At 36.5% G+C, this 16,942-nt stretch overlaps 2 protein-coding genes across 2 annotated transcripts in view; one reads left to right on the forward strand and one right to left on the reverse strand.

The window, feature by feature from the left end:
* CENPP (centromere protein P) overlaps nucleotides 1-16,942 on the reverse strand; it is a 123,193-nt gene that overhangs the window by 71,178 nt on the left and 35,073 nt on the right. The gene's annotated exons all lie outside the window — the stretch shown is intronic.
* OMD (osteomodulin) lies at nucleotides 13,182-15,822 on the forward strand. The gene is made up of 2 exons (XM_008498939.1): nucleotides 13,182-14,115; nucleotides 15,503-15,822. The coding sequence occupies exons 1-2, from the start codon at nucleotides 13,182-13,184 to the stop codon at nucleotides 15,820-15,822; spliced, it is 1,254 nt and encodes a 417-aa protein (XP_008497161.1).

The following is a 16,942-nucleotide window of genomic DNA, read 5'->3' on the forward strand; positions in this document are numbered from 1 at the left end:
ACCGAAGACTGTTAGTGCAAAGCAGTAGCTCAGTGAACTGCACAATTACTGTTTAAGCAGAGTAGCCTATCTGGATACTTCTGAAGACCAAGTTCTATGTCCTGCTCTGCACCATAATGTGCCAAAGGATGAAAACGTTTCATCTGAGTCTTCCCCTGCCTCTTTTCCCAATGTCAAACAGCAATACAGAGAATAATATAGAAATTAAACACTGGCAAATAACAAACTTAATAGGATATTGAAAGTGTAAACAATACAAAACACATATATATGACAGCTATGGCAAGCGTGCACCATGCAAATCAAAGCATGAATTTAGTAAAAGAGAACTTCTTTCACATTCACATTCAAGATTAGAAAAGTTAATCTTAAAGCACTGAAGCCCTTCACTTTGAGATATGTTTGCTCTGCAAGCAAGACACCTAATGAAGAATAGTATTCTAAAGATGCCTGTGCCAGGCAACCCTCCATCTTCCATCAAAAAATCTCATTCCACCCCATGCCCTTATTGATATTAGTCCCACTGCAATAACTGTTTTATTTCTTATACTTTCTTCATAGCAATATATCCACAATTTGGAAGTATGGGTTCAGAATCAACTACTTGGTTCTCTGCAGATGTGTATAAAACTCAGAGACAATCTAGGTGCTCTCTTGTGCTGCTAAACTTGTTAAAGAAGGTAAAGTGTTGATTTTTCTAGCTTTTTTCCAGTATCAATAGTGTCTTCCTCCTCAGCCCAGCTGTCAATTTACATAAAACCTTAGGAATTCACTTTATCTGGCAAGCTGCCTAAAAGTATCCACTATGCTCAGAAGTGTGAGGGAAGAGAAAAGGACAGATGGTCAGAGAAAGAGCACAGCTATTTGGATATTGCTGCACAACCCCAGGAAAAACTGTTGCAAAATCATAAAAGCACAATGAAGTATGGCCTGGATGAGCAGCCAGTGAGGTGGACTGAAAACTGGCTGAGAGACAGGGAGCAGAGAGTAGGATTCTAGTGAATTTCAGTTGGAGGCCAGTAACTAGCAGCATGCCCCAGGGGTCAATACTGGCTCCAATTCTGTCCAACATCTTCATTAATGATCCAGATGATAGGGCAGATTACTCTCAGCAAGTTCACTGATGACACAAAAGCGGAAGGAGCAGCTGATATGCCAGAGGGTTGTGCTGTCATCAAGGGACCTCCACAGGCTGAAGAAAGAGACCAATGGGAGCCTCATGCAGTTCAACAAAGGGAACTGTGTAGTGGAACAGAGCGACCAGGTGCCTCTGATCATCAAGAAGTGGGTGTGAGCCGCTATCAACTCCACCTGTGCCCAGCCAGGGCAGGGCCCCTATGGAGCATGTGCAAGACCATGGGGCCAATAAATAGTGAGGCTCACACCCACTTCTTGATGATCAGAGGCACCTGGTCGCTCTGTTCCACTACAGAACTGCAAAGTTCTGTAGCTGTGGGCAAACAACCCCATGCATTGGTAAAGACTGGACTAGCTGGAAAGCAGCTTTGCAGCAAAAGGGGTCTGGTGGACTAGTTGAACCCTGCTCTGGTGGCAAGATGGCTAACAGCATTCTGGGCTGCTTTAGATGGACAAAGCCATCATTCAACCTTCATTCCCAGTGTTGCTGTCACTATATTATTCCATGAACAAGGAATCTACAGAAGCCTGGATTCCTATGGATCTGAGCCTTACAAACCTCTGGTCCTTCCAGTGTGTCTCTACCTCACCAACACCACCTCAGCATATTCTCCTATAGCTGCCTTCCACATCTACCACCTGTTAGACTGCCAAGTGACAGAGCTAATAGAATGCCAAAGGGTTAGTCAACATCTCTGTTTCATTTGGACATCTGGCTGCTTGCTCTAAAAAGAAGATTATGTTATCTGTCTTTTCCTCAGGTCAAGTACCTCTTTGGAGCATGTTTCAAAACTTAAAGATTGCTTCTTGGGTTTGTGGGATTTTTTCCCCCCTCCTTTCTGGGGACACTACAGGTTTGAAGAAACAAAGATGCTAATAGAAAACATATGGAAAAGCCCTGGAGTAAATTAAAATCTGACTCTTATTCCAACTGCCACGTATCACACACCACTGTCTTAAATTATCTGCTAATATAAATATAAGATTTACACTGCATACCCAATGAATCACCTGAGATGGAAGACAGCGTTAAGTATAAAATAAACAGAAAGGCTTCCATGATATTTAAGAGATTTCCAAAATTAATCAATATTTTGAAACAAGTTGGGATATTTCTCAAAGCTTGTGTCAGCCAATAAAAGATTAGCTCAACAGAGCATGCTGCCAACAGACAGACTTGTCACACTTTTTCATATAAAATAAGACCAGTTCTGCTCAACTGAACAATGCAATTCTGGAATTAACCATTATGCTGCTATGATTGCAGAGGGAATACCATACATACAGCTTTTCCTATGCATGAACACTTTTTCTGTCACAAATTCTTGTCCAAGAGAAGTTTGAAGACTATGGGATTTTTGGAGCAGCAGCAGCAGCAGCACTGTGGATGCAGTTTTAACAAGAATCCCACATTTCCACACACAACTAAGTGTTGCCACACTCCCTGTGCATAAGCAGCAAATCTAACAAGCCTGGATGCATTAGACTAGCCCCATATATATGCCCAGCATGTTTCCTTTACCAGCGGCATTACGCATGCATTACTCACCACCTATATACAAAGGTTTCTGTCGGAGACAAGGGAAGTAACACTGAAATTAATATGCTCTCCTCACAATTACATTTGCAGTAACTATTAAAGAGTTGCATTCTCTCAAGTTCAGAAGAAAATCTGGAATGGAAAAAATCTCTAGTTGGCTGGTTGCCAAAGGATGTAAAATTTCTTGAGGGACAGAGAAGGAGCAAGTCATGGACACAAACTTGCACTTGGCTCTGAATTGTTCTGTCTGTGTTACTTTTAGAGATGAAGACCAATGAAAATATTTTCTTTCCAGAAACACTCCTCACACCTTAACTCATTCATTTCTTATTTGTGGAAAAGAAAATTGGCCTGCCATTCTAAAAGATACTTCACCAGCATTTATATCCTATTTAGGGCAGACACCATACTATTCTTCTGTCAGCTCTATCTTCTTCAATCTTCTTTTTATTCTACAGGATGAAATAAGGAATTGACTGAATAAGTGACTCATGAGTCAGTAAATAGGGCCTAATGTTTTAGGAGGAAGAAAGCAAAGAAACTACTTACGTACTAACCTGATGCTCAAATTGAGGAAGTGATATAATAACCTAGTATTCTGCAAGAATAAGAAAAACAACTGTCTACTCATTTCTCTAGCAGCAGCACTGTAACGCAGCATAATTAGTAAGTTGTTAAAGAAAATGTTAGCATTCAATTGGTAGAAATCAATAATTTCATTAAAGCTTGCTTTTTGGAATCTATATTTTTTCACTTATATTTTACGCTAATATGTACAATTTCCATTTAGCCATTACCCCACTGTAAATTATTTTCAATATTTTCTGTTTCCTCAAATACTAGATTATGCAGGGCAAAGAACTTCAGTTAACTCCATTTCTAAAATTATTAGAATAGAAAAAAGAGTGGCAATTAATTATCAGACAGTTTCAGCAGTAAGTCAAGTGTTTGGTAAGGATGTGAAGGAGTTGTGGACAGCCACCTTGCAGTCATAGGGAATATTAACATTTTTAATGGCAGCTGTAATAGTACTACTGGTTAATTCTGAGAGTTCAGTCTAATCACTTAAAGCACCAAGACCCAATTAGAAAATCTTTTTCGTTTATTTTTAAAAATAAATCATTATAGATGTTCCTATGTTTGCTATAAATTGTTGAAGGCATTACCTCCACTCTCAAAAAGTGACTGGACAAGGGAAGAATCAGGTGAAGGGGAAGAATCAGAAGCATGACAAGGACACTTGCTTGATTCCCATGGAAGACCTGTACCTAATGCCTATCCTTATCCTCTCTAAAGAAATGCCCACCAACATGAATCCTAGTTCAGGTGTCAATCATGTTCAAGTCCTCACCAGAACCAGCTTCCTGCCACAGAGTGCTTGGATAAAGTCCCTGTGAGACCCTGTCTCAGCTCTGCCAAGAAGCAGCTGTGACTCACAAATTATTCAAACCTTTCAATGTGATTACTTGCCATTAATCAAAAGACACATTTATTTTACACATCAGGCAGAATATAGGTACATGAACAAGTATCTTTCCCAAAGCAGTGGTAATACTATTTAAAGAAAAAATGGAAAATTAAAACAATGGAAAAATAAAATTAAATTGGAAAAAAATGGAAATTAAAACCAGAGTAGCTGAAGGTTACATAGGCTGTATCTTTTCTTATAGGAGAATATGTTAGGGTACAAATGAATGAAGTGGTATTTCTATGAAAGCTTCCATGTCCAGTTCTGACTGCAGAAAAATGGACTGCTGGCCATAATATATGTAATGCTGGCTGTGACACCAGCACTGCAAGGTCTTGTGCTAAAATGAGAGGATTTATTCTTTCTAAAGAAGAGGGATAATAAAAATTAAGAACTTTACGCCTGCTTTCCAATTTCCAGACTGTGGAGAGAGCTGACAAGCTGCCTGGAAAAAACCTCTGCATCACTAAGCAAGACAGTTGTAAATACCTCGTGCACTGGAATGTTCACATCAACCATGAAAAGAAACATATTTAATAGTGAATGTAAAAACAAGTAAGGATCTTAATTCTTAAACATGCTCAAAAGAGTAAATGAGAAGCACTTTCTATCACGTACAAGGGGAAAATTTCTGCTAATGCAAAACATTTTCCAGTGCATGACCATTCAGGAATTCCTTGGCAAGATATCTTAGAGACACTTACTCCTTATCCTTGCTGAAAAGTGCCTTTTGGCTATAAACTTGGTTTGCAGATTGGACACAAACACAGGAACAATCTGAAGTTGCAGGTGCATTTTCCAGTTATTTTAAGAAAAATGCATTAAGTTTATAGCTATGAATGAACAAAACAAGCTAATGAATAAGGTATTAAAAATTATGAAGACAGACTAGAATTCACATTATCTCTTTCAGGAATCTATCAGCTAAGGGCTTTGAAGTTAATAGCTTTGTTTGAAATAAATTAGTAGAAGTGCCTGCTTTGGAACAGACTCAGGGAATGAAACTGGACAGTTAAAGGTGATGCTAAGAATGCTCTCCCTTTGAGCAGCAAGTTTCCAGTCAACTTCACAGATTAGAGAGGGCTAGAAGAGGCAGACACTCCCATCTTATATCACTCGTATCACCCAAGTAATCACAGGTACACTATCTCAAATTAAACAGGCAATACCCCAGAACACCGCGTAGGAGAAAAATACAGCCCAAAGTTATCTATCTTGGAGCAACCAAAGTAGGCTATATAAAATACAAAGGAAAAAGCAAAGTAGATTTGTTAAACAAACTACACCATTACTGAAAATAACTGTGTCAGTTGAAAACAGTGACTCTCCTCAGAAGAGACTTATCATTTCATTCAATAGTCCAGGGTATTTTAGAGTAACCAGACAAAATTTGCTACAGATATTACTGCTTACATGAATTTAAAACTCCTGTTATTATGCCAGTATCAGCAGTTTATGATCACTTGCTATTGTAGTAGCAGAAAGATTATACAATAAGGACTATTTTAAATACCTCTGATAAAGAAATTAAAATACATCTATCAAAAAAGTACACCCCTCTATTGCTAACACAGCAATAGATTAAAAAAAAAAAAAAAGTTACAACTCTTCCCTTCTATTTCTCTTTCAAAGATAATCTTCCATTACTGTAAATTGGTATTATAGCAAAACCACTCACACCCTTCTATTAGAAAAGCTTCTGTATTACAATTAGAACAAGCTAGAAGGTTTCACACTCAGCTCATGCTTATAAAGGAAACCAAGTTGCAATAAAAATTTGTTCATTGCACATTTACACGGGATCATTTAATGAGACCAGGGCTTCCTAATGTATTACAGCAAGATGCATAGATGCTTCTACTTAAATCTGCTCTAAAAATCCAGCATATTACTATATTATTAATAGAAGTTACTCTACAGCAGCCTAGAGGATTCCATCAATACCATATTACAAGGTCAAAAAGATCTTCTTCTTTCTGTCATTTATTCTATAACAGGATCCATCTTTGAGTTCCAAATGTAGTTGCATTTTTAACTAGTAATATGTTTCAAAGTTGTGGGGTTTTTTAAAAACACAAATCACACAAAAAGTACACAGGTTAACAATACAAACCCAAGAAAAATACAGAAGTTGAATGTCAGAAAAATGCAACAATTTCTGTAAAGGAATGCTTAGAAGAAAGAACAAAAAGAGGGGATGTTATTCAACTCAGAGGCAGCAAATACATACATGTGGAGAAGATGTAGAAGATACAGAGAAAAAAAACCTCTGTATCCCACAGTATGGATGAGAGAAGATGACATGTTTACATTTCAGAATAAGAGGAAGCACCCAGTGAACCCATCACATGGCTTAGGAGATCCACCAATTTATATTGTTTCCCAGCAAAAATATAAGACAATTTCTGGTTTTTTTTCATTATTTTAGGACTTCATGGTCATCTGAAAAGTGCATTCTTGAAATGTAGCCACAAAACCTACACAAACCATCTTCGATTTCCTATTTAAATTCATGGTTGTAGCATCCATCCTCAAGTTGTAACACACTGATAAAAATCATCCAGCAACCACAACCTGCCTTAAATTAGAATCGTCAAAGAAAGTTAGTTCTTGATCACTATATGCAAAACGTATATTCTAGCAAATCTTAGGAATTACTTTCCAAATATCCTTTTTTAAAACTCAATTGTCTTCATTTGCTCAGCATCCTTTTCCTATTAGCTCCTAGCAAAACAAAGCAACACATATAAAACAGGCTGCATAAGATCAAGGTTGCCAGAGTTTTTATCTTGTAATACCACCTACTAAACAGAAAATAAGTAGAGACCACACAACAAGGCTCAGGTCAGAGGCAATGGTAAGCTCCACACATGGCACAGCTCTGTCTTCCTTTCTCTTTTCAAACAGACTGGGTCTTGTCTCTGCAGGATTGCTGGTATGATTCGATGGCCCCTTTTCCACTACCTTTAAAAATGCATATTCACACAGGGACAGGCTCCTAGAATGACTTTCCACTGAAGACAGTAAGAACTAATATTAATTGAGTGCTCTGGGCTCTGGCTGGGGCAGAGGGCTTCGCAAGATCATTTTCAGCAGTTCAGTATCTTGACTCACTGGGAGCTTTACACTTCAGTTTATATATATATATACACAGGTGTGCTGGAAATGGATGATCTTTAAGGTCCCATCCAACCCAATACCATTCCATGATTCTCTATGATTTTTCAGATTAGTTTTGGCACAGGGTAAATCCAGAAGCCACTACAGTCTTACAGGTTACTTCTGTTGATAGCAAGCACAAATAAGAAGTGCCTTTGCAGGTCACATGTGAGTCAGAGGCCAGAGGTGATCTGCTGAGAGTTCTTGTAAACTGACAGTTAAGATCTAGAAATTAGGATGTAAAGAGTTTTATAGCAGCAGTGCCTATTATCTGACTTAGAAGTGCAGCTCAGTCCAGATTACACATCTTACTTCTGAAAACCACAGGCTTTATGGGGAACCAAATTACAGCTTTTAAACTTCCTTATTATATTTGACCATGTGCAACCCACTGTGCAATCACTTTGAGAAACAAAGTAACATCCCAAATTCCTATCTAAAACACAGAATTCCTTCAAAGTTGTTAAGTGAGAATTTAAAAATTTTCAGGTTTAGGCTTTTTTTGGGACATCTCATAGGAGGGCCAGACCTTAGCTGAAGAACTTTTTAATTCTAATGAGATCATGCTTCCAAGACTCAAGATTTCTGTTCTAACTTACACAGCTTGGCTTCACTTGATTTCCTTTACTCCTTTATGAACAATATCCACTTTTTTTTTCCTTTCACTAGGCTTCATATGGACCCCTACAGCTTTTGGAGGAGGGCGAGGTGCAGGGGTTGGGGAACAAACCAAAGAAACCCAAGGATCTTTTAAAGTAAAACGGGAAATACAGGGAAAAGGCCTAACAGTAAATTGTATTTCTTATATATGGACCAATCCCATTGACCTCAATGCCACTGGTTATCTTTCCCTATACTATGAGAATTTTGCTTAAAACTCAGAAACCTAAAATTTTGAAGAATACTCAACTAGCTAAACAAACCTCAAATAGCAAAATTTTAAGAGTCTCCTTTCTTAAGCCTTCAGTTCAGAACCAAAGTTGAAAAAGCTAACAAGTCTCAGAAGCTGAATTCAGTTACTGAAAGTGGTAATATTTCAAACAAGTTTGGGTTAAGAAAATAAACCAGATTCAAGCTAACCCTGATTTCTAGCTAGATACACATTTTACTTTGCATCACATCTGCATAAATAAAATAATGAAAAAAAAAATTAGAAACCCAGCAGTAAAAATAAGTCCTTAGGAAACAGGGTTTAAAACTGATAAAACAAACCAAACTGAAGATTCAATAGTTCTGTCACAGCCTTTGCAACAAGAAGTCTTACATGATGTTAAATTTAATCCACTCATTTTCCTCCCTGTAAGGAAATTCCTACCACACCTCAAACCAAAACTTAGAGCAGATCAAACCACACAGTTTGACCAAGATTGCAAAGTACACATTTCTTTGTATCCAAGATAGCAACAAAAAAGGAAGTGAGCTTCAATATACCCCATGGCTAAAGCTGCATGATCTCCTGCAGTTAATTACGTTCTGAATCACAAGCTTGACTACATTTTTTCAAGAAGAGACTCTTGTGCTCTGCCACCAGGGATTTGTAAATGCATCATGAGATTATAATCTCCTGGTAGTTTAAGAGGATTTCGGACACAATCTGTGGTTGAAAATGATAGAAAATTTCAGTTATTAACTTAAAATCCTAATTTTCTTCAAATTTTGTCTTTAGATAAAATAGTTTTAATTTCTACATATGTTATATTTACAACTGTTAATATAACAGAGCTTCCAAAAATTTCCAACATATTCTTTGTTGAGTTTTAAAATTGTTGAAATTTTTAGTAGCAAATAACATTGTACTAATTGTCATAACAATCTTGGTGGGTTTTTTTTTTTTTTCATTCACCATTATGAATGTGTTTAATTATTTTAAAAATTAATCATTTTGCTGTCTAGCATTATTTGAATTCAGTGGTAAAATCTAAGTATTCGACTATTTACAGTACTGGTGATTAAGGATTACGTAGTTTTAATTTCTCTGTTTCAACCTCTCCCTCACATCTTGCATGCTCTACAAAAATACATGACTGCTTCATTTCAGTTCCAGTACAGATAACTCTCAGTTTACTTTTGATCATGGCTTCTGATGCTTTTCATTATAACCAAAATGTTAGAATCATGCATTATTTGTTTTCTTTAAAAATGTTCATCTCAAGTGCTACAGAGGAAACCTGAAAAGGTCAACAAATCATCAGCTTCAAGAAACTTAAAGACAAAAAAGAAGAGAACCTTATTATTGCATTATTTTCTCAAATATGATGGCTCAAAGGGACTTGTGATTTCTTAAGAACCAGATTCTCCTTTTTTAATAAATGTTGAAATAACATAATACTTACACCAAACACAATACTAACTATATGCTGTTGACAAATCATACAATTAATCCAAACCAGCATCTCAGTTCAACAAAAAAGGTCCTTTTTCTCCAATTTTCATATATAACAGTAAGTACAGAGTAGCAAAAGCAGATAACTATGCCTTTTTTTTCCTCTTAAAAGCTATGAAAAATATTTTTTGTTTATTAAATGGTTTATATCTTTTGTCATGATTAGTTTTTTTCATAGGATGATTTATAGTTTTCCTATGCAGCTTCGCAAAAACGTGTTGGAAAGTTATTGTGAATCCTGAACTACACCTTCAAAACAACACTGAGAAGTAAAACACCACACCAATGTTGTACAGTGTTCTATAGATGTTTTTACTTTGAGAAAGAAAACAGGATATTTGGATTGTAGAGTGAAAATAAAATATAAAATAGAAAATCTTCATAAGAGCTTTTTCCATAGCACATGCTTTCCCTCAATATTGATAAGGTTAATTTTACACAGTTTCTGAACTATATCCCCCAGAGAGCAAATCCTTTACGTAACTGAATCATTGTAGTTGAAACCACACTCTGAACTAATGACCTCTGAAATACTTTTTTGAAGTCTCTCTCAATTTTTTAAATGGGAACTGGTAACTCTGAAATAGTCTTCCAAATATCTCTAAAGTGATTTTAACAAAAGGAGAGATTTCTTCACAGATTTATGATACAGCATCCACATTAACTGATGATGTGGCACAACACTTTTTTTTTTCTGTCTTTTTTTTTCCCTACTGGCAAATCAGAAGGCTATTATTTTGCTTTGCCTTCCCACAAGACTCCTCACCACAAAATATGGCTTGGAGAGATCTTTTGTTCCTCCAGCTGTGTTAGGCCATTTCTGAGATGATTTCACCAGCACAGTAACTTGCTGCCCCTCTACAACTTGAGCTTCACAGACATCCAAAGAGTAAGTTTTCCTAGTAAACAGGAATACACTGAATTGATTGTGTTATTTTTGTACTTGAATGATTCATGCATGTTATAGAATTTTAGCATATAAATACAGTTACTCAGTTTTGAGTTTATTACAGATGGTAGAAAATCATGCATTTAAGATTTTATATTTCCTTTAAACTAAGCATGAAATTTACTATATTGTGTGCCTCTGACTTGCTCCCCCCATTTCACATTACATGATTCTTTGTTTTAAAGCTAGTTAAGTTCTTAGAAGTATTTCATGCAGACGTGCTAGTATCTCAGTGCTTTGAGACATGACCTGCAAGCCTATCAGGGCAGTTACTAATCTACCAAAAATGCAATCAACTACAACTAAGGTACAAAACAAACCAAAAGAGCTCAGATTCTCTCTCTCTCTCTCTCTACATGAACCCAGTGAAAGACTTTGGTACCTATCACATACCATTCCATCTAAAGTGATGTGTCGTGTTATTCTCCTGGCATTGTCTACCTGGCACACATATTAATTGCATGTAGGCCTAAGTAAGCTTCTACCTCAAACTGAGCAGGACTTTCATGAGTTGCTCCTCCTGGTTCCTAAGACCTACTGTGAAATTATTAATTGTAAAATTTTCTGACTCCTCAAGATACAAACCAGAAAGTGAAGCTAAAGTTCTGGACTGAAATTGAGAAGTATTAACAAGAATCAAAAGAAAAACAAACAAACAAAAGCATTAAATAGACATGGGAGGACAGATTGTGAAGCGTCTGCTCACAAAAAAAAAAAAAAAAAAATAAAAAAAAAAAAAAAAAAAAAAAAATATCAAGTTGGAGGATTTAGAAAACAGATTTTATACAAGATGACACCACCAGGTCTGACTAGAAGACAGAAATAGGGTAAGAAGTGTTGTCTCAATATACACTGCCTGAAATATGAACACAAATTAATTGCTTCTGAAGCACAGCACTGCTTTTCACAACCCAACAAATGTTTGCAAAGTTTATAAGAATTGTGCATTTATGTGATGCTTGAAGTGCAAGGCTGCTCTCTGTATAGACATATTTCTGCCATTTACTTAGATAAGTTCAGACATCTGATGATGCTGGAGGAGTATCAAGATTCTGGCTTTGCTGAGGACCTACTTACAATAGGATTTCAAATATCTGAGCTGCTGACTCCATTCAGGCCTGCTTTTAAGAGTTTTAATCAATTATGAAACTTGATTTAAAAAGCATTAAAATACAAACAATACAAAGTTCAAACTCTAAGCTAGAAAATACAAGAAATCATTTCACTCAGACATTGTACTGGCACACTCTTCCTTATGCAACCCAGGATTCCAATGGCCTTTTGGAAGCAAGGGCACACTGCTGGCTCACAGATAATTTAATGTCTATCAGGACTCCCAGATCCTTCTCCTCAGAACTGCTTTCCAGCAGGTCCACCCCTAACCCATACTGGTGCATGGCATTCTTCCTCCCGAGGTGCAAGACTACAAGGGTTAAATTGTATTTCATTTTAACTTTCAAAAATATAAATTTATCACCATTAAGGCATTATACTAAGCTGTGTTTTGCAGAAAATAGAAAAACAATGCAAAATGCCACAGAAATGCCACATAAATATCAATTTTATATAAGATACAATATTTTGAAGTTTCACTGCTTTATTTATTGAAACAATCCTGCTATTACCTCACCTTAGCTGAGAATATGTATTTAAAACAAAAATAATTTTATTTAAAAATAAGGACAGCAGACACACGGCCTGGATGTTTAGCAAGTAGTAAAGTTCTTTACAAGAAGTGTAGTAGAACACTAACTTGGTTTATTTAGAGGGATTCTGGAATTCCACCATGAAAATTGTGGAGGCTCTCCCAGACAAAGCTAGGCTGATTTGATCTAGTGTTGAGGATGGAAACACTTGGAACACCATGCTGGATGACATGATTGTCAAAAATCCCTTCCAAACAACCTTTTAAGATTCTAGAACGCTGACCTTGCACCATTTGTGTAGTGCAGGTTCATAGTGATTAAAACGAGCATATTTGGTAAAAAGGTTTCACCTTGACATGTTTGTGTTTTGACAATGCTGTGTGTTTCTGAAGGTCGAAGAAGAAACATTGCTCAGGAATTCCATCTGCACCCTTCTAAAAATGGCTTGTAAAGGTGATGTTCAACCCATTACGCTGGAAAGAATGCAGCATCTCAAATGTCCAGTACCTGGATTATCTCACTTTAAATAAAAAAAGTCCTTTTCCAACTTCTCTGTAAAGGGAGAAGAGAATAAAGGATGGGGTTCTTTTCCTTTCCCAGCTGTTATAATGTCCTTCAGCAACAAGCACAGCACAGGTAGAAAGCTGTTTCTTGTCTGAAGTCAGACAGAAAACCTGTGTTTACTTCAAGGATGGTGCATTAGTTTATGGCTGTTCTCTTGAAAGACACAGATTAAAATTTGTTTTTGCTAATAATGTCACAGACAGTGCTGCCAAAAAACTGTAGTATTCTAGTTACTTTATTTTATATTCCTCTTTCTTAAAACTGATTTACTTTAGGACTATCAAATAAATTTATTTTTTCTTCTCACCAACAGGATACAACATAAAAATCTAAATATGGGGCTTATGAGCCAGCTATCAATCATTCATCTCCTCTGGGCTGCTATGGTCTTTTGTCAATATGGAGATTACGATTTTGAAGATGAATATGATGAGGAGTCAGATCATCAACATCCATATTATTTTAATCCAAATACAGAAGCTGAAGTTCTTCGCTTTCCTTTTCCAGTTCAATGTGCCAGAGAATGCTTTTGTCCACCTGCTTTCCCATTATCCATGTACTGCGACCATCGTAAGCTGAAGACAATACCAAATATCCCCAATCATGTCCAACAACTTTACCTGCAAAGCAATGATATTGAAGCTGTGCCTGCAGGACCATTCACAAACGTTACCTTCTTAAGGGAAATTAACCTCAGCCACAACAAAATTAAATCTCATATGATTGACTCTGGTGTTTTTGTCAAACTTTCAAACTTACTGCAACTTCATTTACAACATAATGAATTAGAAGAATTTCCATCCCCACTCCCCAGCTCTCTAGAGAGACTTCTCCTTGGTTCCAATAAGATTTCTCAGTTACCTGGAAATGCACTGGAAGGATTACCTAACATAACCATGCTTGACCTTTGCAGTAACTTTCTTGATGACTCCGTACTCAAAGGAAAACCATTTTCAAACATGAAAAATTTAACTCAGCTCAACTTATGCAACAACAAATTACAGACTATGCCTCCTGATCTGCCTTCCTCACTTATGCACCTTTCTCTTGAAAATAACTCAATTTCTTACATTCCAGAAAATTATTTCAGCAGACTTAAAAAAATCATTGCTCTAAGAATGTCCCACAATAAGCTGCAGAACATTCCACGCAACACCTTTAGTCTACCCAACCTTCTGGAACTTAACCTTGGCCATAACAAATTGAAACAAGTATTCTACATTCCAAGAAGTTTGCAGCATTTGTACATTGAAGACAATGACATTGAAAGTATGTTGATGGTTGCAGTTGTTTAAAAGCAAAAAACTTTGGGGATTTTGGCACTGGTTTTGGGAAGAGGGCAAGCTTGGAATAACTTCCTTATCATCCAGAATTAACAAATTCTAGTTTTGTCTTTGTTTAATGGGCAGGGCAAACAAAAACCCAGAGAACATAATTGATCTCTATTGCTCCTCCCAGCCCTTGAAAGGAAAAGGGGAATAGAAAAGGGGAATACAGAATAGAGACTTCCAACCTTTAAGTTAAAACCAGAAAAAGTTTACTAGAGCAGGGAAGAAATAGTAAAAGACGGGTAAAGAACTAGAACCGTCTCAATGATCACTAATATAAGTATCCAAAAGTCCCCTGTTACAGAGTTGACTCCAGAGGGATTCAGATCCTGCAGAGCATGTGGCAAGCTGATAAAGAGCAGGAGCCACTCTCCAAAACCTCCAGCCATACAGAAGCAGCAAGGAAGAAGGCAGTAGGAAGGGGGGCTTCCTGTCCTCCTGGCCTTAATAGAGCATGGCAGGAATCCAGACCCCTGTGTTTGGTCCCCTTGGATCCCTTCAGGGACCTCAACGCCCTCTATTGGTGTATTGGTTCTCATATTGATATAAAAAAACTAGCATGTGCCCCCTCAAACCATAAAAAGCCTCTATCAAAATCCATCTTTTTTTGTTGTACCCTTGGTTTTAAGGACCTGCCACCTTGGAGCTTCTCAGTTAGGTCACATTTGAACAAAACATGCAATCCAGAAGTCATCCACATTTGCATGCTGTTTAAGAAGTACTCTGATGGCTTTTAGCTATCTGTGTTCTCAACTAACCAGCTGATGTGGCACTGACCCAGAATGTGACTCTGTGCTTCACAGGAGTAAATGTAGCTATGTAGCTTTTAATCAACTTACAGTACAGAAAGAATATTATCCCATCTCCTTCAAGATACAGTGTAAACACACCCCTGGTTAGTTTAGTCCAAGCAACATTGAAATTAGAAAGGATTTTATTTTTGCACCTTACCCTTAATTTGCAGTTTTTTAAGATTACACTAGTTATTTGTACAGTAAACTTAGCCCTTGTTGATGGACAATTGATAAAAACATACAGTGAAAAGGAATTATGAAAATATTCCATTAGTAATCACAAATTACAGTAGTAATTATAAATTGTAGCAGTAGTCATGCTCGGTTTACCCTACAACTGTATACTTTGCAAATGCCAAAATTGTTGTCATTGTCATTTACAAAACCATTTTAAAACAAAGGGAAGTTTATACTAATAATATACACTGCAAATTAAAGCTTCCTTTTTAGATTTCAAAACCAGTTTGACCTTTGTAATAGGTCTAAAATCTAGCTGGTTTATGTATTTTAATTTTTATTTTTTCTCTCTTACAGTCATAAACGTTACTTTGATGTGTCCATCTATTGATCCAATGAACACCAACCAATTAACCTATATACGAGTGGATCAAAATAAGCTTACAATTCCAATAAGCACATATGCATTTTTTTGCTTCCCTCACATTCGAACCATTTATTATGGGGAACAAAATGTTCACGTCAACAAGTCAACTCAGCTAAGAACATCAGTGTTTCGACGATTTTTAACAGCAGAAGAGTACCATGAAGCAGAAGATGATCATGAAACAAATAACCAGGAAACAGAAGAAGATTATGAAGCAGAGGGCAACTACTTTCACCCTTACTTTAAGTAATCATTGTTAATGAGTATATACAGGTACTTTTCCTTAGCTAAGATATTCATATCCATTTTAGAACAGTTGAATAGTTTGTGACATCTATATTCCTATCTCCATCTATAAAGTAGAGATAGGATTTTATCGTACTAAAATGTTCTATTATTGATACAATAAAAAAATATTATATTAGTAGTAAAGGGCATATCCCTTAGCATTAGACAGCAGTTTGATATGTTAGCTGGCTTGATGGACTCATCCTTGGTTGGGCAGCCTAAGCTGATAAAATCTACCTGAAAAAACTTTAGAAAATGTGATCCAACTTGCAAAATGAGTAAGATGCAAATCAGCCATGCACAATAGTGACAAATGGATAAGGCCAAAAAATCCATCCAGCTATATATACATGCTACTACTAACAGCAGTAGAGTATAGACAACACACAGAAAGAATAGGAGGATGAGATCACAAAAATACCTCTACTATGTTCCTCTGCCTTTTCCAGAAATATAAATGTTTCATTTTTCTATTTCAAATTGGACAAGAAAACCACCAACTTTTGAGTTTCAAATCCTCCTCATTTTATGGTTACAGTATCCTGACAAGGTATATTATAGCATTTACTTCTCTACTTGTACCTCAACTTTCACAACTCTTTCAAAGGAGAATTTAGCTTGTGAGTAATACAAGTAACAACAACTTTTTGTCAAGTCTTAGGAGAGCAGGCAAAGGATGTGCATTAATACAACTGAACCATTGGTACCTACATTTTACTTATGCTTTAGCCCACATTATTGTAGAAGACACATAATAATGTGATGTCTTTGTATTACAACTCTTCCTCAAGCAGAATAGGCACAAACAGTAGCAATCCAGGGTTTTGTTGTTTTGTTGTGGGTTTTTTGTTTTGTTTTGTTTTTTACCTTAGACTACCCCTTTGCTTAGCTAATACCAATTGACTATATTCCACTTCAAAGCAGGAAGATTGCTTGATTGCTTTTAGCAATGTGAAGTACTACCCACTACTTGAGCTATGCAAATTTTATTATGTTTTATACCTGAAAAAGATGCAAATAATGCAAGGCAAGGTATTACTATTGGGCACTTCACTGCTTTTGTTTAAAATTCTATTTCAGCA

The sequence above is a fragment of the Calypte anna genome, chromosome 12 (assembly GCF_003957555.1).
Source record: "Calypte anna isolate BGI_N300 chromosome 12, bCalAnn1_v1.p, whole genome shotgun sequence".
In the NCBI taxonomy this organism is placed as follows: Eukaryota; Metazoa; Chordata; class Aves; order Apodiformes; family Trochilidae; genus Calypte; species Calypte anna.

Bases quoted from the DNA above. Each gene is read 5' to 3' on its own strand.
- OMD (XM_008498939.1), top strand. From the start codon at position 13,182: ATGGGGCTTATGAGCCAGCTATCAATCATTCATCTCCTCTGGGCTGCT. The intron at 14,116-15,502 runs GTATGTTGATGG...TCTCTCTTACAG, and splicing joins TGAAGACAATGACATTGAAA to TCATAAACGTTACTTTGATG.